Here is a 25,616-nt window from a genome sequence, read left to right on the forward strand (position 1 = left end):
GATTGAGAAGGACAAATTAAAAGTAACCAAAGCCTATAATAAGAAGGTCAAAGCAAAGTCATTTTAGATTAGGGATTTCGTGTGGAAGACTCCTGCCGATTGGATCAAAAGACAATAAGTTTGACAAGTGGTCTCCGAGCTGGAAAGGTCCATACATAGTTGTAAGTATCATCCCTGAAAATTCTTATTTATTATAAACCTTGCAATGAGAGAAATTGCATAGAACTATTAACGAGCAATACTTGAAGATACTATCCTAATGTATGACAAGATGCTTAGAGCAGAAATGATTAAAAAATTTATGACCGATGTTTTGCTTATCATCGGCCTAAAGAGCATATGAGGCCGGTGTTTTGATCATCGTCCTGAGAAAGGTAAGAGAAGAGGTAACACATTGTTTATGTCAGTTATATTGTGCAATTATATTTTTGGTAGCAAACTTTACCAAAATACAGGGGTATGTGTTGATAACAAGTTTTGGTATTTATAATAACCATTGCAGGAATGATTAGCTTAATTGGTGACTAGTGAACAGTGCATGCGAGAAGTGAACAATACCTACGAAGAGTGCAGTACCTGCAACCAGTTAACAGTACATGATACCAGTGAATAGTATTTGCGACCAGTGAACAGTACCTTCGATCGGTGCATACTACCTGTGATCACTTAACAGTATCCCCGACTAGCGACCAGTCAACACGAACATATGTTCGGATCGAGAACATAATAGAATCAAAGAAGGCCGAACTACAATAAAAAATACTTGGGTAGATATATAAGAATTTATGTGGTTGATAGGAAATATATATATTAGTTATAGAAATATTAGATATTAAAAAGTATAGCTGAATTATATCTGTAAGTTTGATTCGGTTTATATTAGAAGTTCTGATCTTATACGGCTAAAACTTATCGCCCTTTAATTCTGAGAGGGTCATGGCCCATTAAAATCATCAACAAGTCGATCAAACATAATTTATATTACCTTTGGTCTTTTTCCTAGCTCATGTAGTCTCGTTCTCTTTTCCAATCTATATTGTTGTATGTTCTTGATCTCGACGACCAATGACGAGCTACCGGTCATCCGTGCTCCAACGGGGTCTCTCCCGAGTGTGGATAACGATGAAGGTCCGATAACACAATACCATAACCAAAGTATTATGAGTGCTGCTAGCCAGATATTGCACACGAGTTGCTCAGTGTTTGACGTGATATCTTTTCACGTCAACACTGTGTCTTGATGTTGTAAGTAATCTCAAGTTGTCTATTTGAGGTTGTAAGTAATCTCAAGTTGTCTAGTGAAAGTAGCAATAGTATCTGCTCAGCTAGTGTCAGCTTGATTTCGTTACATAATAGTAGAAGTATTAAAGTCCTAAGTTATTACATCAGAAGCTTGAGGCATCAGAAACTGTCCCAGCATTCACAGGTTAAGAGTTGCCATCCCATTACAAGAACAAAGGATGATATCATGCATCCGGCTCCGTTTCCTGATATCCAAACAGTTTTATCTAGTCTCTAACATTTCTTTTCCTTTGGGAAAATACAACGTAGGGAAGGCCATGCCATACCCGAAACTTTCTCATTTTACGTAGATAATTCGATCGAAGTAGCTAGTCAGGCAAGGAGGACGAGCACAACTTAGATTTACAGGCGAGAGTGATGACTTTTGTAATTTGCAAGTGCCAAACACACTAGACAAACAACGATGGGCACCGTGCCCCAGCTTCTGATTCCTTGATAAATTATCTGCTGCGTTCATGTGAGCTGGAGCATCACTTATCCCAATGATGCCGCTGTTGACTTGTCAGTTAAGATTCCCAAAGAAATCAGAGTTCTGCTTCCTCACGTGCATAGAAAATATGTATCCCAAAGCAGTGGAGCGTTCTGTTTGATTATTTTACAAGATGTAGATGCCCCTTGATCTCGTGACATAAAACAAAGGCGTTGCAACGGCGGTCTCCTGATCACGATGTGTTTGCTTGAGGACCATGGGATTATCCGGCTGCCATATGCATGTATCTATTAGATATATATATGGATTTGACTTATTATATTTATGTAATAACAAATAAATCTTAAAGGAAAAATTATGTGGAGTTGGATATATATCTTTTAGTCTTAAATTGTTAGTGAGAAGTGGAGGAAAATCAACTTAAAAGTATTCTCTTTTTCCCTAATTAGCATGTGTAGATAAGAGGACTAAGAGAATACAGACGCGTGCTCTCTCGTCTCGTCGGGGCGGGGGCGGAGGACGCACGGCACCTGCGTGAATGATCCATCAAAATCGGATCTAGTTGCTTGTGTAGGTGTGGCTTCCTTTTACAGCTTTATTCCTTTTTCTGCATGAACAAACAGATAAATATATGAAAATTGTGTCAGTTAAAAGTTCGATCATAGCGCATAATAGAGTCCGGTCGTGTGCAGCTCAACCGCGTGATTCTCCATATGTATGTATGTATGTATGTATGTATGTTAGCCGCCGTCACAAAGCATATACATAATTAGGGTTTTACCAATTTTTCTCTGTTATGTCGTCACACGTGGTCTATTTCATCGTGTTGCTCTAGCGTGCACTAACGAATGGGAGAGCAGATCTCCGAAACCCGTCGACCTTAGGGTCCTATATCGGGAGAGGACAAATAAGGTTTTTGAGAAGCGCTCTTCCCAACTGCTTACGATTTGCTTCCTCTACATCATTGCAATCTACTTCGACGGCTTCATCATCTTCGTCATCGTCTATTGCCTCGATATCATAGGGGCCTCTGTATCACATGTTGCCATTGGGTATGTACATTGCTATCTAGTCGAAACTCGTCGGAGCTAGTCGAGCCCTACTTGAGTGATAGAAGAATCTAGTCGAGACTTGTCGGAGTTAGTTGAAATCTAGTCAATATTGATTATTTGCATTTGTTCTTGTTTATATTGTATCAGGAATTGAATTAATTAAATCTGAATGTGTTATTTTTTCAACAATCCAAAAAATTTATTGTAGGCAATTTGATTTAATGATGGATGGTTTTGCCGATGCAGTGAGGCCAGACAAATTTACCGGTATGCACTTTAAGAGATGCCAAGTCAAATCTACTATGTGGCTTACGGCTATGAACTACTATTGGTTTATGTCTAGTAGACCTGAAGGAATGCTTTCCTCTGATGAGAAGAAGAAGTTCGAGGAAACCAACATGCTCTTTGTAGGATGTGTTTTTAGCACTCTTATCTGTGATGTGTATATGCACATAAATAACGTAAAGGAGTTGTGGGACCGACTGCATGCAAAATTTGGGGTCTCAGATGCAAGTTGTGAACTATATGTCATGGAGTATTATCATGACTACAAGATAGCCGATAATCGGTCGGTAGTCGAGCAGACTCATAAGATTCAGTGCATTATAAAAGAACTTTAACTCCTAAAGTGTGTCTTACCAGACAAGATTTTGCTTGAGGCACCATTGCCAAATTATCTCTCATGGAAGAATTTTACCACTGCTCTAAAACATAAGAGACATGAAATCTCAATTGAGAGTCTAATCACGTCTCTTGATGTCGATGAGAAAGCTCAGGCTAAGGATGTACAAAATAAAGGAGGCGATGGATAGCCTAGAGCAAAAATGGTGCAACCATCCTCTAACGACAAATTCAAAGGGAAAAAATAACAAGGTTAAACAAACCACCAACTTCAAGAAGAAAAAGATGGACAAAGATGATAAACATTACTTCGTGTGCGGTGAGGTTGGCAATTAGGACAAAGATTGTCAACAACGCAAAGGGAAGAAGGTTAATCAAGAAAAGAACACCAAGTCAGTCAGCATGACCATTGGCAACACTGAGAATGAAGTAATGGGTATGGTAATTTACCTATTGTTCTTTCAATGAATCAATCTACCAGTTGGTGAATTGATATTAGGGCTAATGTATACGTGCGTGCTGACATTTCAATGTTCTCTTCTTATCAGGTCGCTCGGAATTCTTCCATATTAATGGGGAATGGGTCTGATTCTTCTATTCATGGAGTTGACATGGTGGATCTGAAGTTTACTTTAGGAAAGATCGTACAGCTGAGGAACGTGTAGCATGTCCCTTCAATAAACAAGAATCTAGTTAGATGTTCCATTCTTTGTAGAGACAGGTTTAATATGGTATTAAAGTCCAAAAAGTAGTTATGTCACAATATGAACTTTTTATTAGTAAAGGCTATGAGTGCGGAGGTTTGTTCCGCTTTTCTCTTTCTAACTTCTGCGATAAATTGGTGAACCATATTTGTGATAATATTAATAGAGATGAGGCTAGTGTTCGGTACTCACAGTTATGTCACATAAATTCTAGTTGTATGACTCGGCTTTACAGCTTAAATTTAATTCTAATTTTTTTCATTGTCAAAGGTTCTAAGTACCAAAGTTGTATACAATCTAAGCAATCTCGTATGCCTCACAAGGAGAGAAACTTGGCACCATTAGAACTCATGCATTCCGACCTAGATTTTGTTATGTGTATTTGTTGACGAAGAGTAAAAAAAGATATTTCATGACTATAATTGATAATACATCTGGATTTTGTTATATATATTTGTTAAAATATAAATATGAGGCTTTAGACTACTTTAAAATTTATAACTCAGAAGTTGAAAATAAAATAAAAAAGCTTAGTTCTATCATGGTCGAGAGTATTTCTCTAGTGATTTTGACTTATTCTGTATGGAACATGTAATTATTTATGAGTGAGTGTCTTCCTATTCACCCCAATCAAACGTGGTAGCCTAGACAAAGAACCACACCCTGACTGACTTGCTTAATGCCATGTTAGACACTACAGGTTTATCTAAGCATGGTGAGAGGGTCTTGTTGACTTCGTGTCATATTCTAAATATAGTTCCTGCTAAGAATAAGGAGAAAATCTCATATGAAAAATGGGAAGGGAGAAAACTATCACTTTCTTATTTGTACATTTAGACATGCTTGGCGAAAGTCAACGTAAAAATTCATATGGATTATGTCTTTTTAGGATATGCTTATCGCAGAATTGCCTATAGGTTTTAGTAGCTAAATTTAAGGTACCCGACTTGATTGTTGATACAATTATAGAGTCTAGAGATGCTACTTTTTTGAAAATATTTTTCCCATAAAGGATATACATAGCATTTCTAGTCAAAATTTTGAGATAATTCATGAACCTACCATACTAATTAAGTATTCAGAACAACCACATGAACTAGGTCCTTAGCAGGATGACAGTGAAGCTCCAAGGAGTAAGAAACAAAGGACAATAAATCCTTTGATGATGATTTCACTTTCATTATGTAACTTATAGATGATACTCCTAAGTCTATTTCAGAAATAGATGCATCTCTAAATGCAGACTATTGGAAGTAAGCAGTTCGTAGCGACATGGATTCCATTCTCGCCAACGGGAGTTCAGCCTCAAGGGAGTGGAGGTAGTGGTGGAGTAGGGTCTTTGGTAAAGAGGGACAACTTCAGCGAGGAAATTGGCCGGAGCACATCCTCTGGAAAAGGGTTGAGCCCGAAGGGCCCCTACTCCGATGCGGAGGTGAGACGAAATGGCCTCTAGCGCGCGGGGGGGGGGGGGGGGAGTGGGCGAGGGGCGGAGCTACAGAGGCAGCATGGAGCGATGCCTTCGGAGCGTGGTATGGACTCCGGCATGGAGGGTCCGACACGAGTGTTGAGGTGGCCTTCGACGCGGAAGGTCCTGTGTGGAGGTGAACCGGAGGGGCCTCTACTCCAACATCGAGGTGAGACAGAGGGGCCTTCAGTGAGGTGAGCCAGAGGTGAGCCCGAAGCATGGAGGCAACCTCCGACGCAGTGGTGAGCGCTCAGCTCGGAGGTAGCCTGGAGCGAGGCCTCCGGAGCAGAGGCATGGCCTCCGGCATTGAGGGTTCAATGCGGAGGTGAACCGAAGGGGCCTTCGGCATGGTGAGCCGGAGGTGAGCTCGGAGCCTAAAGGCGGCCTGGAGCGTGGCCTCCGAAGCGAAGGTATGGCCTTCGGCTCGGACGGTCCAGTGTAGAGGTGAACCAGAGGGGCCTTTGGTGAGCTCGAGGTGCGGAGGAAGCCTCCCGCGCGTTGGTGAGCGCTCGGTGCGGAGGCGGCCTGGAGCATGTCGGGCGGCCCAACGTGGCACTTGTCGTAGATAAGTCACAGGCCAAGAGCAAAAAGGAGCACAACATGTTGGGGCACGAAGCTCTAGGTGGGAGGATATGAGGCCCATGCTATACTAATAAAGGTTTTATCTTTTCTTATCCTGTAGTTGGTGTGCCCATACCCGCACGACACGTCCTGTCTCGTTTGGCACCTACTCTTTGTGCTAGCTACCCCTTTTGCTACGGGGTGATCTAATTTTTTTACTGGTTACCTGCTCTCTCTACCATTATCTGTACGACAGAGCAGCTGTAGTCTTATCTCGTAGTATTTAAACGGGTTTGCTCTCTTTTTTGCTAATATTTTTTTCTTATAGCTTGAGTGTAGATCTTTGGTACTAATAAACAAAAAAGTGTCATTGCCTAAGGTTGATGGTGACCAATCACCCTGTAGGACGCAACCATGGCGACATGCTAGGTTTTCCAAGCACACTGTAGCCATGAAGTTCAGCGTACGCAAGCCTACGAGCGGCAGGCAAGGGTGGCCTAGCCTGCAGCCAGGGACGCGACCCTACCCGACCTTGCGTGCTGGAAAAACGAAAGGCCACACGAGTTCCAACCCAGCAAGGTGTTAAAACATACTCAGATGTGTACCTGGTGCCGAGCCCGAGGGGCCCGTGAGGTCCTCATGTTCCTTTTGGAGGGTGTGCGAGGGCGTGCTCCGGCTCGCACCTGCAAGTGTGGTCAGGTACGAGCTAGCACGTGCGTACAAACACAGTTTAGGCCAAAACTCGCTCGCATGGCCGGCGATATGCCGCCGCGCGATGTTCGTGGTCGTTGCACGCGCTTCAAACCATGTCTGCTCGTGGCGATGATACATCGGAGCAGAAGATGGCCTGTACACTGGCGTCTTGCTTGCGCTGCTCGATGTCATTTCTCTTACTTTCTCCTTCCAACAAGCTTCTTTGTTCATATCTCCACGGACGACGCATTGTTGGGGCAAAAAAAATACCCCGGACAGAGTGCGGCGAGAGCCCCGCTCATCAGAGGGGCTCAAGCTTGGAGATGGCCTGTAGCCTTGAGCAGTGGAAGAGAGAGAGAGAGAGTATGTTTCGTATGGAGGGAATAATCTAGGGTCCTTTTCACTTTCCTTTTAAGAGCTTATTTATAGGGAGAAGGGATAAAAAAAATTATCAGCATGCTCTTTAGATATTATGTTATAACCATATGTGTAGAGGGGTTTTGGACTTTACATATGACGTGATAACTGAGATAATATGATCATTATAGTAATACTATAGTATATTGTCTAAATATTTCGAGGCTAGGATGTTCTCCCAGAGCCTCTTGGTTCAAAGAAAAATATCAATTTTAGGATCTTGTTGTACATTCATCTGAAGCCTATTCTCTCCTGTAGTTATTTGAATTTTTTTGCGTGTATTCAAGAAAGCAAAAAAATTGATCGTTGGCAACCGCATGGGGTGGATTCCACTTATTTTCTACGGTAGACAAAGCAATCAATTATTTGTCATTTCATCTGATGTGTTTATACTAATACAGAATGCACGAGTTTAACATATACAAAGCAATGAAAGATCGTGGCCATTCACTCGTTAGATCAAAGGGTTGAAAAGTAGTTGGTGCGTGCATTATCTCCACTATATGCATACACACATAAAAAGAACATTTAATTTATTATTCCACTTCCTAGTTGCATTCATCATTTTCTTTTTTCTTATATAAGTCGTATTTTAAGGTCTATTTAGCATAGCTCCCAGAACAGTTTTTTGACTAGAATCAGTGAGAGCTCTACCAAACAGTAGCTTTTAGCTCTCTGAGTGGAATCCGTGGAAGTGATTATCTGAAATGAAATAGAAGTTGGGAGTTGAAAAAAACAGCTACTATTGATTCACTTCACGCAGAGAATTACTTCCTTCATATATTTTATTCAACCATAAAATTACTTCATTCAAAAAATCACTCTCCACAAAATATTTAAATCAGAAAAAACTCAAACAAACGGACCTAAATTTAGGCTGTGTTTGTTTCTGCTTCTGAAACTGCTTCTGCTACTGGCAGAAGCCAGAAGCCAGAAGCCAGAACAAACGAGGTTCTGGAAAAGTGGCTTCTGGAGAAGCCAGAAGCCTGTTTCTGAGGAAAATGAACTAAAGCTGAGAAGCTCGCTGAGATGTGCTTCTCTGAGAAGCTATGTGCTGAGAAGCCAAAAATTTATTGCAGAAGCCAACAACCTATTTCCAAAAGCAGCTTTTCAGAAAAGCCAAAAGCACTGCTTTTCAGAGAAGCTCAAAAGCAGAAGCTCAAACAAACACGGCCTTATTCAGTTATAATTCTTCCCACGGTCTCGAGTGGGCTCATCCTACCTTACCAACCACAAGGCCTGAGCTAGCCCCGCGAGGCCCAAAAACCGGCGCTGCGTCGAACCGTAGCGCCGAACACTAGACGCCCGTTGGGAACGCCGACCCATGCGAAGTTGCAGACTAAAACTACCCGGCCATGTGGCCACAAACGCTGCACCAGGCGCGCCGTCCCCGGTCACCACCCGGCCATTCCTTTTCCCACCGCGCCTCTGTGCCGAGGATGCCCTGCCAACCGTCTGGATCGTGGAAGCGCCCGCGGATCCGGCGCGCGTTTCGCTCGGCCGCCTGAGGCCAACTTGGCTGCCATGATTGAGGATTATTCCAACCTCGAGATACTTTACGAGCACGTCTCACCTATAAGTGGAAACTGGGAACGCACACCACCGCGGCGAATAGTGTTGGTTCCATCCGCGTAACGGTCGAGTGTTCGAGGGTGCTTCTTGTGCCGGAGAAGACAGCTGATGGGAAGTGGAAGGGAGATGGTGCATGGTAACCGTCGGACCGCGCTGTTCTTGGTCGTCTGCGTGGCTGCTCGAGCGGCTTCGGCCATCCAGGATGGTAAGAGCTTGCAATGATTTATGTTTCTTAAACTCTTTTCAAGCCATAAACAAATAGCTACGAACTCCTTCAGCAGGGTTTGTCATTGTCTGTAGCTCAACTACGTTTTGATTTGTGTTCAGTACTGCAGAACTCGTTGTAGCTTTTGTTTGCTTAAATGAAACTGGGGGCTTGCCTCTTGACTCAAACCAAAAAAAAAAGGCAGCTAAGAGGTGCATGATCTAGCACGAGTGAGTTCTGAAGACTGAAATGTCAGTACTACGTTGCATGTCCAGGCCTGCTGCCGAATGGCAACTTCGAGGAGGCGCCGAACAAATCGAAGCTCAACGGCACGAAGGTGATGGGGCGCTACGCGATCCCGCACTGGGAGATCTCGGGGTTCGTGGAGTACATCGGCTCGGGGCAGAAGCAGGGGGACATGCTCCTGCCGGTGCCGGAGGGCGCGTACGCCTTGCGGCTGGGCAACGAGGCTTCCATCCAGCAGAAGCTGAGCGTGACGGAGGGCATGCACTACTCCATCACCTTCAGCGCGGCGCGCACCTGCGCCCAGGCCGAGGAGCTGAACGTGACGGTCGCCCCCGAGTCCGACGTGCTCCCCATCCAGACGGTCTACACCAGCAGCGGCTGGGACTCCTACTCCTGGGCCTTCAAGGCCACGAGCAGCGTCGTGTCGCTCATCGTCCACAACCCCGGTGTTACCGAGGACGCAGCCTGCGGTCCCCTCATCGACTTGCTTGCCATCAAGACCCTCCAGCCTCCTCAACGCACCAAGAGTAAGGATTCTAACCTCTCCCAAATTCGAAGCCAACATGAATGCCGGGGCTTCGACATTTAGCACTCTTGCATATGTTCAAAGAAACGAAATGCTGATAATTGCCTACATTTCTCCGCAGATAACTTGTTGAAGAACGGCGACTTCGAGGAGGGACCGTACATTTTCCCCAACACATCGTGTGGGGTGCTGGTGCCGCCAATGGACGAGGACGACTACTCACCGCTCTCTCCGTGGATGATTCTGTCATCGACCAAATCCGTCAAGTACGTGGACGCGGCGCACTACGCGGTGCCCCACTATTCCCGCGCCGTGGAGCTCGTCTCCGGCATGGAGACCGCGCTGGTGCAGGATGTGAGCACCGTGCCCGGGCGGCCGTACAGACTTGAGTTCTCGGCTGGGGACGCAGGCAACGGGTGCGTCGGCTCCATGTCCGTCCAGGCGTACGCGGCGCGGGCGAGCGTGAAGGTGCCGTACCAGTCCCAGGGCAAGGGCGGGTACAAGCGCGGCGTGCTCGACTTTACGGCCATCGCCAACCAGACGCGGGTGGTGTTCGTCAGCATGGCCTACACCATGAAGCCCGACGGCACGCTCTGCGGGCCCATCATCGACGACGCGTCGCTCGTCGCTGTACAAAACCATGCTGCTCGCCGGTTTCTGCTGTGATACTGCTGACGTGATTCAATGGTTAAGGTGAAGGGTTCAGAGTATGCTTGGGCTTAACTAAGGTTGGGCAGATTGTATGGCAATAGTGTAATCGCGTCTCTGGTTTTGTATTCCTTGCAACGATTTTTTTGAACGAAATGTACTTGTATCTTCGTCATTGGAAACTGAAGTTCGAACTGTATCAAGGAAAGTACCAGCAGACAGGGTTAAAAAACCGTTAGTAACCGTCCAAAAATCGCGGTTACCGACCTTCTCGGTCCGGTCCGGTTTCATAAACCGAACGGTAACCGAAATTTGAATTCAAAAAATTCGAAAAAATAAAAAAATTCAAAAAAAATTATTAAAAAAACTAGACACAATTCTAAGAACTTCTGTGAAATTGTTTTTCAAAAATAATGTTGTTTGCATCATATTCTATAGGGAGAAAGTTTGAAAAAAATGAAAAAAATTGAAGCTTGCGGCTCAATTATTAACTCACGTTAAGGAAAAGTGTAACATGCAAACATATATTTTTCTTGTATAAAACGTATTTTAAGAGAATCTTTAAAATTTATTTCACTTTATTTAGAGTTTTATTAAATTCTCTATGATTTTTACAAAGTTCACAAGCATAAAGTGAATATGTTAAGAAACAGCACTGTAATTAACTTTTTCACGTCTAATATTATTTTTTCTACGTAAATAATAATATAAATAAGCTAATGAAAGTGGTTTCACTAATTTTTGAGGTGTGATGGGTCAGTTATGAATTAATCTAGTCGCAACACATTTACACAATCATGCATGTTACAATAACTAATTCGTGAGTTCATATATTTTTAAAAGATATAGGATCATGTAAGAAGACTAACAAAATTAGTTTCATGATTTTTGGATTAGCAAAGAGTAAACTATGCATTTAACTTGGTTTAAAAAATAAAATTTATCACAGAAAATTTTGAACTTTTTTTATGAGTATAAATACTTTTATCATGTAGATCATGTTACAAGGAAGCCAACAAAATTTGTTTCACTTGATTTGAAGCTCAGATGAATTAGTTATTGATTTTACAAGATTGAACCCTTTTTTAGTTTTTTTTGAACTGCGCTGAAATTCGATAAAACCGCTCGATAAATCGAGAAAACCGAGCGGTTACCGACCCAAACCGCTCGGTAACCGACCAAAACCGAGCGGTTACCGATAGGGCAAAAACACGATTTTTTCGCAAAAATTCAAAATTTGCCGAACGAATTTTCTCCGAATTTTTTTGAATTTTTGACCGGTAATCACGGTTACCGCGGTTTTTCGGTTACCGCCGGAGTTCGGTTAACGTGAACCCTGCCAGCAGATGGTGGAAATGAACATATTTGAGATTCAGACGTGTTGCAACAACCCTGGGGCATGCTTATTATACTCGTGAGCTCAGGTTCGGAACACAAGGAATCTGTCATGTTCCCAACTGTTTTACGCGAAACTAATCATGCAAAACTCTCATTAAATTTCGAATCTAGAACAGAAATAAGGAAGAAATTAAGTGAGAGGTGTGGTTGTATCCCCACCACTAAGATTTGAGTCCCTTCAAATCGAGTCACCACTAAGATCCAAGTCCCTTCGACTCAAATTTCGGCATCTTTTGTCTTCATGTTCTTCTTACATGGTCTTTTTTTATTAGCTTCGAGAGAGGAATAAGACTTGAATTGTCACGTTGAAACTTGAATGCATTGGAGATTTCTATTATTTTTTCCCTTTTTTTGAAACAATATCTTTTGAGTTCGGATGGTGGAAACCGGGATGCTGCATTGCCAGTCATAATTCATACCAAACCAAGTTTTGAACATGACAAATAGTGGATACATACAACTACCTGACATGATCTTGTTCTTGCCATGGCCCAATTGCCAGTCATAATTCATGCAACTACCTGACATTCATTGAAATATTGTGGTTGTAGCTTTTATTTAATATGTCAAGGCCTATGGATCAATTATGTGTTTTGTTTTTTTCTATCGGGCATTTATGCCTCAAGCTGATGAACTAACAACGTTGCAATTTTTTAACTATTTTTCATTTTTATCTAATATTTATTGGGATCGAGGTAGAAGAGTACTAGACTGAGTAATGTATTGGAGATAATAAATCGAAGGGTATTGTTTGGACAAAAAGCATTGATAGATAGCAGTTCATTGTTCTTGTTATGCATACTTGTTCAGCTAGCATAGTAACGTGAATGCGATATAATATTTACAGCCATGATGGGTTATCACATACTTGACGTAGAAATAAGCTGTAGAATAATTTTCCAAGACATAGTAGATATGTTCTGACATATTAGTATATATTTCATCACTACTTTAAAAACACAAGTTGGCGGTTGTGATGGTTGTCCGTCCCTCCCCTTCGCGTTGACATGTGGGCCCATCCACATCTCACATAGCACCTCTTCCTAGTTCCCATTCCATTTCTCTATCCTCCCGCTGTCCCACTCGACAAAGAAAGGACCACTAGTCCCAGTCCTAGCTCGTGCGCTTGAGGCGACCAGAATGAACAACCTTGATCACGACGAGTGCTGCTAGCATTCCCAAAGACGAAACCCCAGTTACCACAGACACTACCTCCCTTCATCTCTTCGCCATCCTCTCATGCGTGGCTCACCCTAGAAAGGTAATGCTCCTCTCCACTCCACCTGCCCTCCCTCGCCACTCCTCTTCCCTAATCACTCGTCGACTCGGCCATGGTGGAGGCAGAGCACGAGCAGCAAGGCGGATGGCTCGTTAGCAAAGGGAGTTGGGCCACAATAATCGAGCTCTCTGCTGTCATGATAGGGAGCTGCTCCACAGGATCTAGGTGTCAGCTGGGGACCATCAAACCATTTTAGGTAGCAGATTGGGTGGCAACCCATTTTAGGTGGTGGATTGGCTGGCGACGATGGTACCAGGGAGGAGTTCCCGAGGATGAGGGAGCTAGAGAGCACAGGAGGGGAAAGTGACTTGGGGCAGAGAAAATAAAATCCTTATAGATGCTTATGTGGGGGCACATGCATCGATGTGTACACTATAGCCAAAAAATTGAATCGAACCTCCACTCCGGCAAGACCTGGCGTCCTCTCCCCTATGTTCGAACAGGCATTGGGTTGCTCTAAGGCAGAAAAGCATGGTTCTCTATCTCCCAAATCCCACTATTCCATTTCGTTTCCCTTCATGCACTCTTGAGTTTATGCCAACATTTCTTTTGCAATTTTGTGTGATTGTGTGAGAAGAAAAGCTATGATGTAATGTTTACAAAGTTGTAGCTTCACAAGCACACTCAAATAAGGGTGAGTTAGAGCCTAAAGTGAAATAGCAAATGACTCAGATCTATGAACACCCGGATGATGAACGTATAACTTTTGATTATACAGTGGATGGCTTCACTGGAATTTCTGTTGTATTTGTATGCTTCCACTATGGAACTCACAACTTCAACTAAAACTTCTTTTGGATTTTTCTTTATTCGATTACTATTTGCATCAAAATTCCATATGAGTCAATATTGATTTATCATGTAATCTTATATGTAATCTTATAGTCTTACTCAGTGCCCCATCTTTTATTTGATCAAATGTGAAGCTACTATGTTGTAAAGATGACATCTTTGCATAGCTATGCCGAGAGTTGTAGCAAACATCAACTAATTGGCATACCAACCAACGAGGATGAAATTGTTAATTTTATGTGTTTTGGTCTTCCTATTTTACTTATGTTTTTAACTACGAAGAACTCAAAGGATGAAACACTAGAATGATTCACCAACATAGAAAATATTTGATGTGAAATTCAAGATTCAGTAGCAACACACGTGCATTCCGCTAAGGTTAAATATTTGTTTCCTCGAGTAGGTAGAAGAAGCATTGATTCGAAGATACCTGAATAAGGATTCGATCGCAGGGTGATTGATGGGTTTACTTTTTTTTTATCTATCTTATTATTCTTAGTGGCAACTTTGATATGTGTATACTATTGAAATCAAGTAATTTTACGTATCATCTCCAAGAACATATGACAAGCAAGGATAATCAAAGTACAATCCAATCCTATCTGTTTTTTCCTCAACACATTTAAATGATATTTTACTATCCTGGTACTTTGGTGTACTGTGGTAGCCACTTTATTTAGACCAATCTATGGTAGCAACTCATGAAATTGAATGGAAGTGGTCATAGTTGAATTGAATTAATCTATGACTCCGCTGTCGCATGGACCATTTTTCACATGCATTTGGTGTACCGTAGCAACATTAAGTTTTGTCACCAGATTTTGTTGGGGAACGGGTTGGCTATGCTAGCTTAAAAACAAAAAATTTCTATAGTATTCACCCAGGAAACCATGCAATGTCGTGCGTGTAAAACTCCTCGAGTAGCTTCTCCTCGAGTAGCTTCTCGATCAGATCCGCGATCAGCCCTGTGCATGTAATCATGCTCCTCAACCAGCTCTAAGCAAGTGATCGTGCTTCTCAACCAGTTCTTCGAGCAGGTCGGTCACGTCTTTGACCAGCTCCGAGTGGTTGCGTCGTGTTCCATGATCATGCAGCAGGCATGTCGACCAGCCGAGTAGGTCCTCGACTAACCGGACAGAAGCGTCACAATCTTCACACCAAGGAGATCAGTGTCGCAATAGCAGCAACGCATCTACGGTATCCACATGTGCTGGGTAGGATTGTCGAGCGCCGATGTACTAGCACCGTGAGCGTGACTAGGGTTTTAGGAGATTGTGTGTAGAGTTGTGGCTAGGGTTTCAATATGGCTCACCTCTCCACGCCCTGCCCCACCCCTCTCCTTTTATAGAGCTCGCTAATGGCCTCCCATGTTGGAAGCAAGACTCTAACATCTCATTCATCACAATCCAATCAAACACATATATGAATCCAATTCGTATGTTTTGTTCCAACTCATTAAGTGTGTAACCTGTTAGGTTCATGTACAAACAGCTATAACTCGGAAACCCTTTCCATACCGAAATTAATAGCGGTCTCTAGTAGGATATGTTGACTCCCGAATATACATCAAGATCATATCGGTTGAACCTTGATATACACATACACCGATCCTCAGGGGCGAAGCTAAGTTATGTTACCCGAGTGCACATGCATCACGGTAAATGAAAAATTTGCAGGTAACTAATTTCGCCTCATGATATCAGTCAAGCTCAATACGAGATATGTGCCAACCTTGTGATAGCTCGACTATTCACTCGATCAAGTAGTGGATTCATCATGATTAACTATTTAATCATATTAGTATGGTCATGCAATTTCTCAATCCAACTATCTCGATAGGACCAGATATCTCTCTCATATTATTAAGGATGGATAAATTTCATTATGACCACTCTAATATTACCATTGTAGTTTTTTCAAAATCCCGATATCAATATTTCTCAAATTGAATATTTTCAACGCCCACTTTGAAATCTACCCAATTGAAAGTTATGACGCTTGGGTCCAAAGTTTTCAAATCTTAGTTGAAAGTCATGGTTTTCAGTGTTTGAAGTTTTGAACTCTAAGTTGAAAATTCGCCAATTGAAAGTTATGTCCACGGTGTAGAAAGTTATCTTTTCCATAGCAGTTTTTGCCTGTCGTAATCTATGTTATTTGTAATGCTCGTTCCTCCTCTTTCGCGCTGCTCTCTCTACTGCTAGCCTTTTTTTTAGATGACTCTCTAGTACTACTAGCTGGTGCCTTCGTAGCAGAGAAAGGGATTTCCGAACCAGGGACCGTAGGAGGCTGGACCTGTCAAACGTCAATATGAATTCCGTACATGATTTGAACGTGTTTCTTGTTTGGACAGACCCATAGGTCAACAAGACAGTCCACGATGCCAGTTTGGGTTTCTCTCTAGTAGGCCTAATCTGTCCTGCCTAATGTTTGCTGCCACATGAGTACATGACCGGAGCCCAAGGCAGCAAGCCCATAACCGGCGCCGCATTGAACGCTCACGCCCGTCGGGACGACTGTAGCGTCGGGCTCACGTAATTTTTTTTCTGGTTAATTTTATTTCTCAAAACCTTTGGAGCTAAACTTTTTTAAAAATAAATATGAGGAGAAAAAAGATTCCGAAAATGAAAAGTTGGGGGCTGTCAGGATGGGTCGTGCGTTATGCGGTGAGCGCACGTGAATTAAGTGTGCGAAAAAACTTTTCCGCGCGTGACCATGTGCATCCAACATGTGGACTACTGTAGCATGGGACCATGCAATTTTTTTGAAATTTTTTTCTCAAAGCTTTTGAGAAAACTTTTGTTGTTACCTTTTCCTCAAAACTTTTTTAGTCAAATTTTTCTCGTGCAATTTTTTTTAAAAAAAAATTCTCGTGCAAACTTTTTCAAAAACTGAAAGATGCGGAAGAAATTTTTTTCCCAAAAAAGTGAAGAGCGGGGAGGCTGTCGGGATATTTACGCACTGGCGTGCACGCTAATTAGCGATGTCCAAAAAAAACAACTCCGAGGTCTAAACACTGACCAGAGAAATTTAGATTTCTGTCACTCTAAAATTTGACTTCATAAAATTGACACTCAAAATATTTTCTTTTTTATTTCTTGTTATTATACAGTTTTATATCAATATTTTGAATATTATTATATATTCCATGAATTAACATAATGATTAGAAAATTAAAGAGACGATGTTTTGAATGATAATTTTGCGAAGCCATTTTTTAGCATGGCAAATCTGCAAGGTCGCAGTAAAAATCCAAATTTCTCGAGGTTGGCGGAGGGGCGCGGCGCTCCGTCCCCAGACACTACCCGGCCGGTGAGTGCACCTCAGAACCGAAGGTGCCCTGCCAACCGTCTCGATCGTGCAAGCGCCCGCGGATCCGGCGCGCGTTTCGCTCAGCCTCGAGAGGACGCAATGGCCAACTTGGCCATAAATGATTTCAGCCTTGACATACTTTGGGAGCACGTACGTCTATATAAGTGCAAACGCACCATCGTAATGAAGCACGCATCTGTTTGTGTTGGTTCCATCCGAGCTACAGTTGAGTGTTGAGACTTGAGAGCACTTCCTCCGCCGGAGAAGGCAGCTGATGAGACGAAGGCGAGGGGAGATGGTGCAGAACACCGGTCCTGCTGCGCTGCTCTTGCTCGTCTGCTTGGCTGCTCGAGCGGCTTCGGCCATCCAGGATGGTGAGAGCTTGCAGACTATGCTGTGTTTGCCAGTCTTTAGCTCAACTATGTTTCTTTATTTTGTGTTCAGTACGCTCGAAATAGTTGTAGCTTTTGTTTCCTCGCTGTAATTCTGGGCTTGCTCCTGCCTCTAAAAAAAGAAGAAAAACATGATGGCGCATGAAGTCATGAGTTGCACGATCGATTTCTGACGACGCTAGCTTTGTTCAGAGCGTGATGCCCCAGTCTCGTGCTGTTTGTTACGCAAGCGTGAGTTCTGAAAATGGCATTACTGCGTTGCGTGCATGCTCAGGCCTGCTGCCGAATGGTAACTTCGAGGAGGCGCCGGACAGGTCGCAGCTCAACAGCACGAGGGTGATGGGGCGCTACGCGATACCGCACTGGGAGATCTCCGGGTTCGTGGAGTACATCGGGTCGGGCCAGAAGCAGGGGGACATGCTCCTGCCGGTGCCGGAGGGCGCGTACGCCGTGCGGCTGGGCAACGAGGCCGCCATCCAGCAGCGGCTCGCCGTGACGCGGGGCACGCAGTACTCCATCACATTCAGCGTGGCGCGCACCTGCGCCCAGGCCGAGGAGCTGAACGTGACGGTCGCCCCCGACTCCGACGTGCTCCCCGTCCAGACGGTTTACTCCAGCAGCGGCTGGGACTCCTACTCCTGGGCCTTCAAGGCCGAGCGGAGCGCCGTGACGCTCATCGTCCATAACCCCGGTGTCACTGAGGATCCAGCATGCGGCCCGCTCCTCGACTCGTTTGCCATCAAGACTCTGCAGCCTCCTCAGCGAACCGAGAGTATAAATTTTAACCTCTCCCAAATTGAAGCTACCATGAATGCCGGGCTTAAACATTCAACATTCATACATGTAACGAAATGCTGAAATTTTCCTGAATTCCGAGCAGATAACTTGCTGAAGAATGGGGACTTCGAGGAGGGGCCGTACATTTTCCCCAACACATCGTGGGGTGTGCTGGTGCCGCCTCTGGACGAGGACGACTACTCGCCGCTGTCCCCATGGATGGTCCTTTCGTCAACCAAGTCCGTCAAGTACGCGGACGCGGCGCACTACGCTGTGCCTCACGGTACCCACGCCGTGGAGCTGGTGTCCGGCATGGAGACCGCGCTGGTGCAGGAGGTGAGCACCGTGCCCGGGTGGCCGTACAGGCTCGAGTTCTCGGCCGGGGACGCCGGCGACGGATGCGTAGGGTCCATGTCAATCCAGGCGTACGCGGCACGCGCGAGCGTGAAGGTGCCGTACCAGTCCCAGGGCAAGGGCGGGTACAAGCGCGGCGTGCTCGACTTCACGGCGATCGCGAACCAGACGCGGGTGGTGTTCGTCAGCATGTCCTACACCATGAAGCACGACGGCACGCTCTGTGGGCCCGTCATCGACGACGCCTCGCTCGTCTGCACGCGCAACCATGCATCTCGCCGGTTGTTTCTGTGATTCATCGTTGGTTAAGGTGAAGTGCTGAGAATGCAGGCCGTAACTACTAAGCATGGTGCAGAATGCATGGCTATCGTGTATACTTGCATCTTTTTCGTTGGAAACTAAAGTCGGGTTAGTATCACGCATAGTACCACCGGATATGTTCAAAACAAAGAGATGAGTAAATCTGAGATTCAGACTCGTGTTCTAACCTAGCCCATAACTTATTTTTAGAGGACCCCAGCCCATAACTGGGCCTACGCAATGGAAGCCTGCTATTGCCACGGCCCAGCCCACTACCGACACTTCCCGCGTGTCGCTACTCCGGGCCCCGAGAGCCGGCAGATACACCGGGCTGGATGGTACCGCCGCGACGGTCTGGAGAACCGAAGCCGAAATCTTCCACTAATGGCGTCTCGTTCTCGTAGTCGTAGGTGACAGACGGGACGGGGGACGCCACGTGACCGCGCGCATGGGGGTGGTCTAGGTATCCTTTGCTTTTCAGTTGCAGGTTCGATCGAACTTGCCAAGAAGGGCCAGCTATCTCGTCCCGCATGTCGACAGCGAGGGATGCCTGCTGCCAACCTCGTGCCCCGCGAGTCTCAGGGTTCTTCACCTGCGACGCTCTATAAAGCGGAGCCGAGCGACGGCCATGTTCGTGAGCCACTGTTCCATCGATCCCAGTTAAGCTCGAGTGTTCAAGTGCCCGAAGCCGAAGGGGAGACAGCTAGCGAGAAGGGGGGGGGGGGGGATGGCGGATGGCACAAGCTCCCGTTGCATTGCGCTGCTCTTGCTCCTTGCAATGGCGGCTCGAGCGGATTCGGTCGTCACCGACGGTGAGATCGCGCAAACTCTTACTCCAATGTTGATTTCACATAGTTAGATCCTTGCATTACTTGCACAATGGAACATCATAAGGTTACTTCAGTACGGTACAGATTTTCATATGTTTTTATCAACAAACTGTGATGGAAAATCGTATTGAAATGTTCTTCTGGAGTATCCGCTCATGTCCAAAACGGCAGACAGTCTGAACTCTTAACAGAGAAAATGATCTAGAAAGCATGTGAAAAGTCCCTTCTAAGTTCAATCACTATGTATTTGCTAAATGGCGTTAGACTATTAGTTGATCTACTAAGGTCCTGTTTTTTTTTGTCTCTGCAAGGTGTGCCTTCTTCAGAAACCTGCTTTTAAGTACAAGTACATCTAGATTTGCTTCTAACTTCTCAGATTTACATAGTAGTAAACACTACTTTTGCTTCTTAGAAATCATAACCAGAAGTTAACAAAAACGGTCTATTTATTTCTATTTTTAGCTTCTGAAAAATATAAGCCATCAGAAACCTAAACAAATATGGACTAAATGGTGTTCAATTATAAGTTGATACAACCACCATGAATCCGTTATACGGTGCCCGAGAACGGAATTATACATAAGGTACTCATCGCTCTCTTGAGATGCGCCGATGCAAATGAGTACCTGCAACTGCTGCACATGGGGGAGTGATCTTTTAGGGAAATTCTTCTTTTGACCAAGGAACTGATCGGGATTTGCCAACATAGCAATATTTAATCATTGTGATAAGAATAACACGTAGAAAATGGTAGCCAATTAGTGGTATGAAGCTTGACGAGGATTAATTATTGGTATAAACTACTCCCTCCAGTGGCTAAAACATGAGTGTACTGCATACTAGTAACTTTTAGTGCTATAAAATGTATGCCAAATATCACGGCATATTCTTGCATACATATTATACTAGTATTCTTTATGTGCAATGTAGCGCAAAAGTAGTGTATGGACCGCTAGGCCAGGTGCACCTTCAGTTCAGTCTTCAGTCCGTCTCCTGAATGTGCGTGCATGCATGTACAAGCATTCACAACTTGTTCATCCCCTGTGGCCAGGCCTACTACCAAATGGCAACTTTGAGGAAGGGCCGAGCAAGTCCGAGCTTAACGGCACGATGGTGACGGGTCGCTACTCCATACCGAACTGGGAGATCTCAGGGTTCGTGGAGTACATCGAGTCCGGGAAGACGCAGGAGGGCATGATCCTAGCGGTGCCCGAGGGCGCGCGGGCCGTGCGGCTGGGCAACGACGGGACCATCCGGCAGCGGCTAAGCGTGACCCGGAAGACGTACTACTCCATCACCTTCAGCGCGGCGCGCACCTGCGCCCAGGCCGAGAGGCTGAACGTGTCGGCTGCCCCGGAGTCCGGCATCCTCCCCATCCAGACCCTGTACACCAGCAGCGGCTGGGACTCCTACTCCTATGCCTTCAAAGCCAGGCATAGCACCGTGTGGTTCACCATCCACAACCCCGGCGTCGAGGAGGACCCGGCGTGCGGCCCCCTGATCGACTCCGTTGCCATCAAGACCCTCCACCGTCCCCATCGCGTCAAGGGTAATATTCCGGTACATCAAAGACATTCAAGATTCAACTCGTTGTCTGGTTCCTAAAGAAACAAGCTAATGAACCCGGTACATTACCCAACTCGTGCAGGTAATATGCTGAAAAACGGAGACTTTGAGGAGGGCCCGTACATCTTCCCGAACTCCCCGTGGGGCGTGCTGGTGCCGCCGATGGACGAGGACGTCGTGTCTCCGCTGCCGGGGTGGATGATCATGTCGGACACGAAGGCCGTCAAGTACGTGGACGCGACGCACTTCGCGGTGCCGCACGGCTCCTACGCCGTGGAGCTGGTGGCCGGCACGGAGTGCGCGCTAGTGCAGGAGGTGAGCACACTGACCGATCGGACGTACAAGCTGTCCTTCTCCGTCGGGGACGCGGCCAACGGGTGCAACCAGCCCCTGGTCGTGAAGGCGTACGCGGCGCGGTCGAGCCTGGAGGTGACGTACGTGTCCCAGGGCATGGGCGGGAGCAAGCGCGCCGAGCTCGAGTTCGCGGCGGTCTCGAACCTCACGCGCGTGGTGTTCCAGAGCATGAACCACTACATGAAGCCCGACGGGACGCTCTGCGGGCCGGTCGTGGACGACATCTCTCTCGTCAGCGTGCACAAGCACGCGGCTCGCCGGTTGTTCATGTAGTTTACCGCGTGCCGCATGGAAAATGTAACAACTTGTCTCTGCTGGGCCTGGGAGTAGTACTGCGGTAGCCGACAATGTGCATGGCCAGTGATAATCTGCTCGAATACCGGTCCTAGATATGATGTTTTTAGATTGATTTTTTTTTTCACTTGACGAACGAACCCTGCGACCTCTTGCGGCTTATGTGAGAGTCGAACTCGCAAATATAGTAGTTTACATGCCCATGCAGTTTGTGGGAGCCGAAGACATCGGCCCTCGCGCGAAACTTTCTTAGCATCTCACCTCACAATCTTACATGATGGCTATAAGGTAATTCATTTTTTTAATATTTTCTGCTCAAATCTTTGAACGATTATTTGGGTATTTAGATTGCTTCAAATAAAAATATTGTCAACTATAAAGTTATATAACTCATCGAGATCTAAATTTCCATATAAATTTTGTTTCCATTCGTCTCCGTATAAAAATGTTTGTCCACAATCCGTGCATCATTCGAGAAAATAGCCATAATTTTTATATACAGAGTTCTATTTTGACTTTCGACCTCTACTTTCGAAGGTAACAAGTAGGTGCATCTGAAAAAATACATGTGTTTATAATTGTACTTTTCTTAACCTAACAAAAGGCTCAGAAGACTCTCGACAGAGTCTCTGAGGTTTTTGCTAAAAATTTGATATTCTCCAATTTGCTTGAAATTTTTTGAAGACATAATACTACGTCTAAAAATCAGTGTTGTATAGATATTTCATCAATTTGAGTTACAAAACTTACGATAAAATCTTTGAAGTTGCAGTTTTTAACTTGGTGGATGGTTTTTTCCATCATTTCTTCTAGTCTTACACCAGATCCGATAATTTACTATGTGATCCAATGAGTGATTTTCTTTTGACAGTCTTTAGATGCTTATTTGGGTATCTATATGGCTTCAAATAAAAATGTTATCAACTACAAAGTTTTCGATCCCACCAACAACTATAATTTTTATATAAGTTTTGTCTTCATCCGACCCTATATGAGAACGTTATAAATTTCCGAAATGAGTTGTATTTTATTATCACCTTCGGTTAACGTAACGAACTGACTGTGATAATGCCTCTATTATTATTGCTGGTTTTTACAGATAGGCTATCACTACCGGTTTTTTGTAAGAACCGGTAGTGATACTTTATCACTACCGATTATTTTTGAACCGATAGTGAAAAAGTGGCATGGATGACCTTTTTCTATAGTAGTGTGTACTGGCATTTTGTGGTTCATAAGAATAGCTTGTTATTTGAGATCTTTGGAAGGTTTGTTGGTTAGTGATTTGGGTAGAGGGTTTATACTTGAGTTTTTTTTATCAATATTCCTTAAAGAAGGTAAGTCGGTGATTCACATCAACACAAAATAGAATCATCGACACAGGAGATTCAATTCACCACCTATAAGCGATAACGTAAAATATGTTTGGTTCCATGTGGCCTATAATATGTTACCTTGCCCACCACTATTATCGGTTCATGATACACCGCCACTAGAAGACTCGAACACTTGTCCCCTCTGATTGCCCTTATCATCCTCCTGAGTGTGAGCAGCTCCGCCCTGCTTGTTCCCCTGCGTGAGGAGCTCTGCCAGCGACTAGCACACTGTCTATTTCCAACAAGAGCCTCAACAATCCATCCCTTTGATTCCACAAGTCCTCCTCCTGCACGTGAGCATCCTTCCCCCTCTGCATTCCCTACGCAAGGAGATCCACCGATGAATGGTGCGCTGCCTCTCTCCGACGAGAACCTCATTAGTCTCTTCTTCCCTCTCTGCACAGATGCATTCTTCTACAAAGCCAGTATTTGGAACGATAATGGAACGATCTTAGGAGGATGAGATCGACTCTTGTTGCCATGCCATCGAGATGGATTGGTATGGACATGGTGTCCTGCTATCTCAGTGGGGATACCAACGCGGTGGAGTTCTTCCCGAGCGAGGCTGGAGCAAGATCAGGCATTACAATATCGCTATTCTCTCAGTCAATGCTGGTATGTGTCAGCACTCCTTCATTGCCTACAACCGCGAGCGCTGATGCCATCGGCACCGATGGGAAGAGGCGACGCAGTCACGCCCTCACCAGCCAAGCCTCGAGTCAATGGGCTGGAATGGATGTAAGCAAGTGGCTCATGTCCCATCGAGAGATAGAATAGCAATATAAGTAGGCAAAAGGAATTTGGCTAGAGGAAAGAAAAAACACGTTGAACGGCATGAACTCTGTACCTTTGAACCTTTGTTCCTCTAATCCCTGAACCTCTGCTGCTAATCCAAAATCCATTCCTGCCCAATTCTCTCTTCCTACGATTCCTTCCCTACTACCTCCACTGCATACCTAATATTTGGTATCAGATTCACCGACCCTGGATCATCACAAGTACTTCACGCGTTTCCAGCGCCGGCACGAGGCCATGGATCCAAACTTCCATATGCTCCTTGATGAGATGAAGAAGATGGAGGTGTGATTGATGCAACAGCAACAGGACCTCCTCCACGAGTTCGAAGAGCGCCAACAGGACGCTGATCAGAAGCACGACTCTCGTTTTGCCACAGTGGAGTCATCCAGCATGGAGATCCAAGCCTGGAAGCCCAAGCTAGAGGCCACCGTCGACGGATTGAATCTCAAGGTGGGGAAGATTAGCAAACACCTCAAGCTCATAGTTCTCGAGCACTCGGCGACCTCACCAGGCATGCTCGAGAACCCGAAGACGGCCTCGGCGTGCTTCTCCGTAGATAACCTGGTCATCAACCCAGATGGGCACTGCGTCAACATATCTCACTGATAGCTTGGGTTAGGGTCGGTCACCGCCCTTCGTCACCTCCCAGCCACAGGTACAACTGATCCATCATCTCACTATTTGTTTGGTTCTTACCACGATCACCTAGTTCCTCGATCCAGTAGCCACTCCACTGATTCCATCCATCGTTCCACTGGTAAATTGTTTAAGATTCGGTTCCCACAATTCGATGGAGATAGTCCACAACTCTGGAAATCATGTTGTGGTTATTTTGAGATGTATGTGATCAATCCTACACTATGGATCAAAGTTGCTAGTATGCATTTCGTCAAAGTGGCCGCATGCTAGCTTCAGTCAGTCGAGTGTCGTTTAAAACACGCTCACTTGACCAACTTTTGTCGCTTGATTCATGATCGGTTTGGGCACGATCAACACGAGTTTCTTATCAGACAATTGTTTCATATCCAACAATCAAGCTTTGTGTCTAAATATGTCAAAAAAAAATCAGAACTCATAGACCACCTTGCAGCTTATGAATCTAACACCGACCCACTCTATTACACAATGAGATTCATTGATGGTCTTCATGATGAAATAAAGTCTATTGTTACGATTCAACGTCCTTCGGATTTGGATTCTGCTTGCGCTTTGGCTGTATTCCCGACACCGCGATTTCAGATATGTCGATTCCACACCACCGATTTGTGCAGCTCTGAAAGGTGCTCTACCACTACCTGCACCACCCATGAGAGATTCATCACTAGGTGTGCCCAAATAAGAAGACCATCGTAGCC

The 25,616-nt window shown here is 44.9% G+C and overlaps 3 protein-coding genes across 3 annotated transcripts; all 3 read left to right on the forward strand.

Moving 5' to 3' along the window:
- The first annotated feature begins 8,820 nt into the window (after nucleotides 1-8,820).
- LOC133888897 (BIIDXI-like protein At5g11420) lies at nucleotides 8,821-10,652 on the forward strand. The gene is made up of 3 exons (XM_062329284.1): nucleotides 8,821-9,022; nucleotides 9,298-9,795; nucleotides 9,916-10,652. Exons 1-3 carry the CDS (start codon nucleotides 8,926-8,928, stop codon nucleotides 10,458-10,460), a joined length of 1,140 nt encoding a protein of 379 aa, XP_062185268.1. The 5' UTR covers nucleotides 8,821-8,925; the 3' UTR covers nucleotides 10,461-10,652.
- Nucleotides 10,653-17,415: 6,763 nt separating this feature from the next.
- On the forward strand, nucleotides 17,416-19,216 carry LOC133887698 (BIIDXI-like protein At5g11420). The gene is made up of 3 exons (XM_062327666.1): nucleotides 17,416-17,594; nucleotides 17,887-18,384; nucleotides 18,493-19,216. Exons 1-3 carry the CDS (start codon nucleotides 17,495-17,497, stop codon nucleotides 19,035-19,037), a joined length of 1,143 nt encoding a protein of 380 aa, XP_062183650.1. The 5' UTR covers nucleotides 17,416-17,494; the 3' UTR covers nucleotides 19,038-19,216.
- Nucleotides 19,217-19,482: 266 nt separating this feature from the next.
- On the forward strand, nucleotides 19,483-22,347 carry LOC133887699 (BIIDXI-like protein At5g11420). The gene is made up of 3 exons (XM_062327667.1): nucleotides 19,483-19,855; nucleotides 20,925-21,422; nucleotides 21,522-22,347. The coding sequence occupies exons 1-3, from the start codon at nucleotides 19,771-19,773 to the stop codon at nucleotides 22,064-22,066; spliced, it is 1,128 nt and encodes a 375-aa protein (XP_062183651.1). The 5' UTR covers nucleotides 19,483-19,770; the 3' UTR covers nucleotides 22,067-22,347.
- The last annotated feature ends 3,269 nt before the right edge of the window (nucleotides 22,348-25,616 follow it).

The sequence above is a fragment of the Phragmites australis genome, chromosome 13 (assembly GCF_958298935.1).
Source record: "Phragmites australis chromosome 13, lpPhrAust1.1, whole genome shotgun sequence".
NCBI classification, from domain to species: domain Eukaryota; kingdom Viridiplantae; phylum Streptophyta; class Magnoliopsida; order Poales; family Poaceae; genus Phragmites; species Phragmites australis.

Coding starts and splice junctions, on each gene's coding strand:
- LOC133888897 (XM_062329284.1), top strand. CDS start 8,926: ATGGGAAGTGGAAGGGAGATGGTGCATGGTAACCGTCGGACCGCGCTG. Junction 9,023..9,297: donor GGCTTCGGCCATCCAGGATG/GTAAGAGCTTGC, acceptor TTGCATGTCCAG/GCCTGCTGCCGAATGGCAAC. Junction 9,796..9,915: donor GCCTCCTCAACGCACCAAGA/GTAAGGATTCTA, acceptor ATTTCTCCGCAG/ATAACTTGTTGAAGAACGGC.
- LOC133887698 (XM_062327666.1), top strand. CDS start 17,495: ATGAGACGAAGGCGAGGGGAGATGGTGCAGAACACCGGTCCTGCTGCG. Junction 17,595..17,886: donor GGCTTCGGCCATCCAGGATG/GTGAGAGCTTGC, acceptor GTGCATGCTCAG/GCCTGCTGCCGAATGGTAAC. Junction 18,385..18,492: donor GCCTCCTCAGCGAACCGAGA/GTATAAATTTTA, acceptor AATTCCGAGCAG/ATAACTTGCTGAAGAATGGG.
- LOC133887699 (XM_062327667.1), top strand. CDS start 19,771: ATGGCGGATGGCACAAGCTCCCGTTGCATTGCGCTGCTCTTGCTCCTT. Junction 19,856..20,924: donor GGATTCGGTCGTCACCGACG/GTGAGATCGCGC, acceptor CCCTGTGGCCAG/GCCTACTACCAAATGGCAAC. Junction 21,423..21,521: donor CCGTCCCCATCGCGTCAAGG/GTAATATTCCGG, acceptor CAACTCGTGCAG/GTAATATGCTGAAAAACGGA.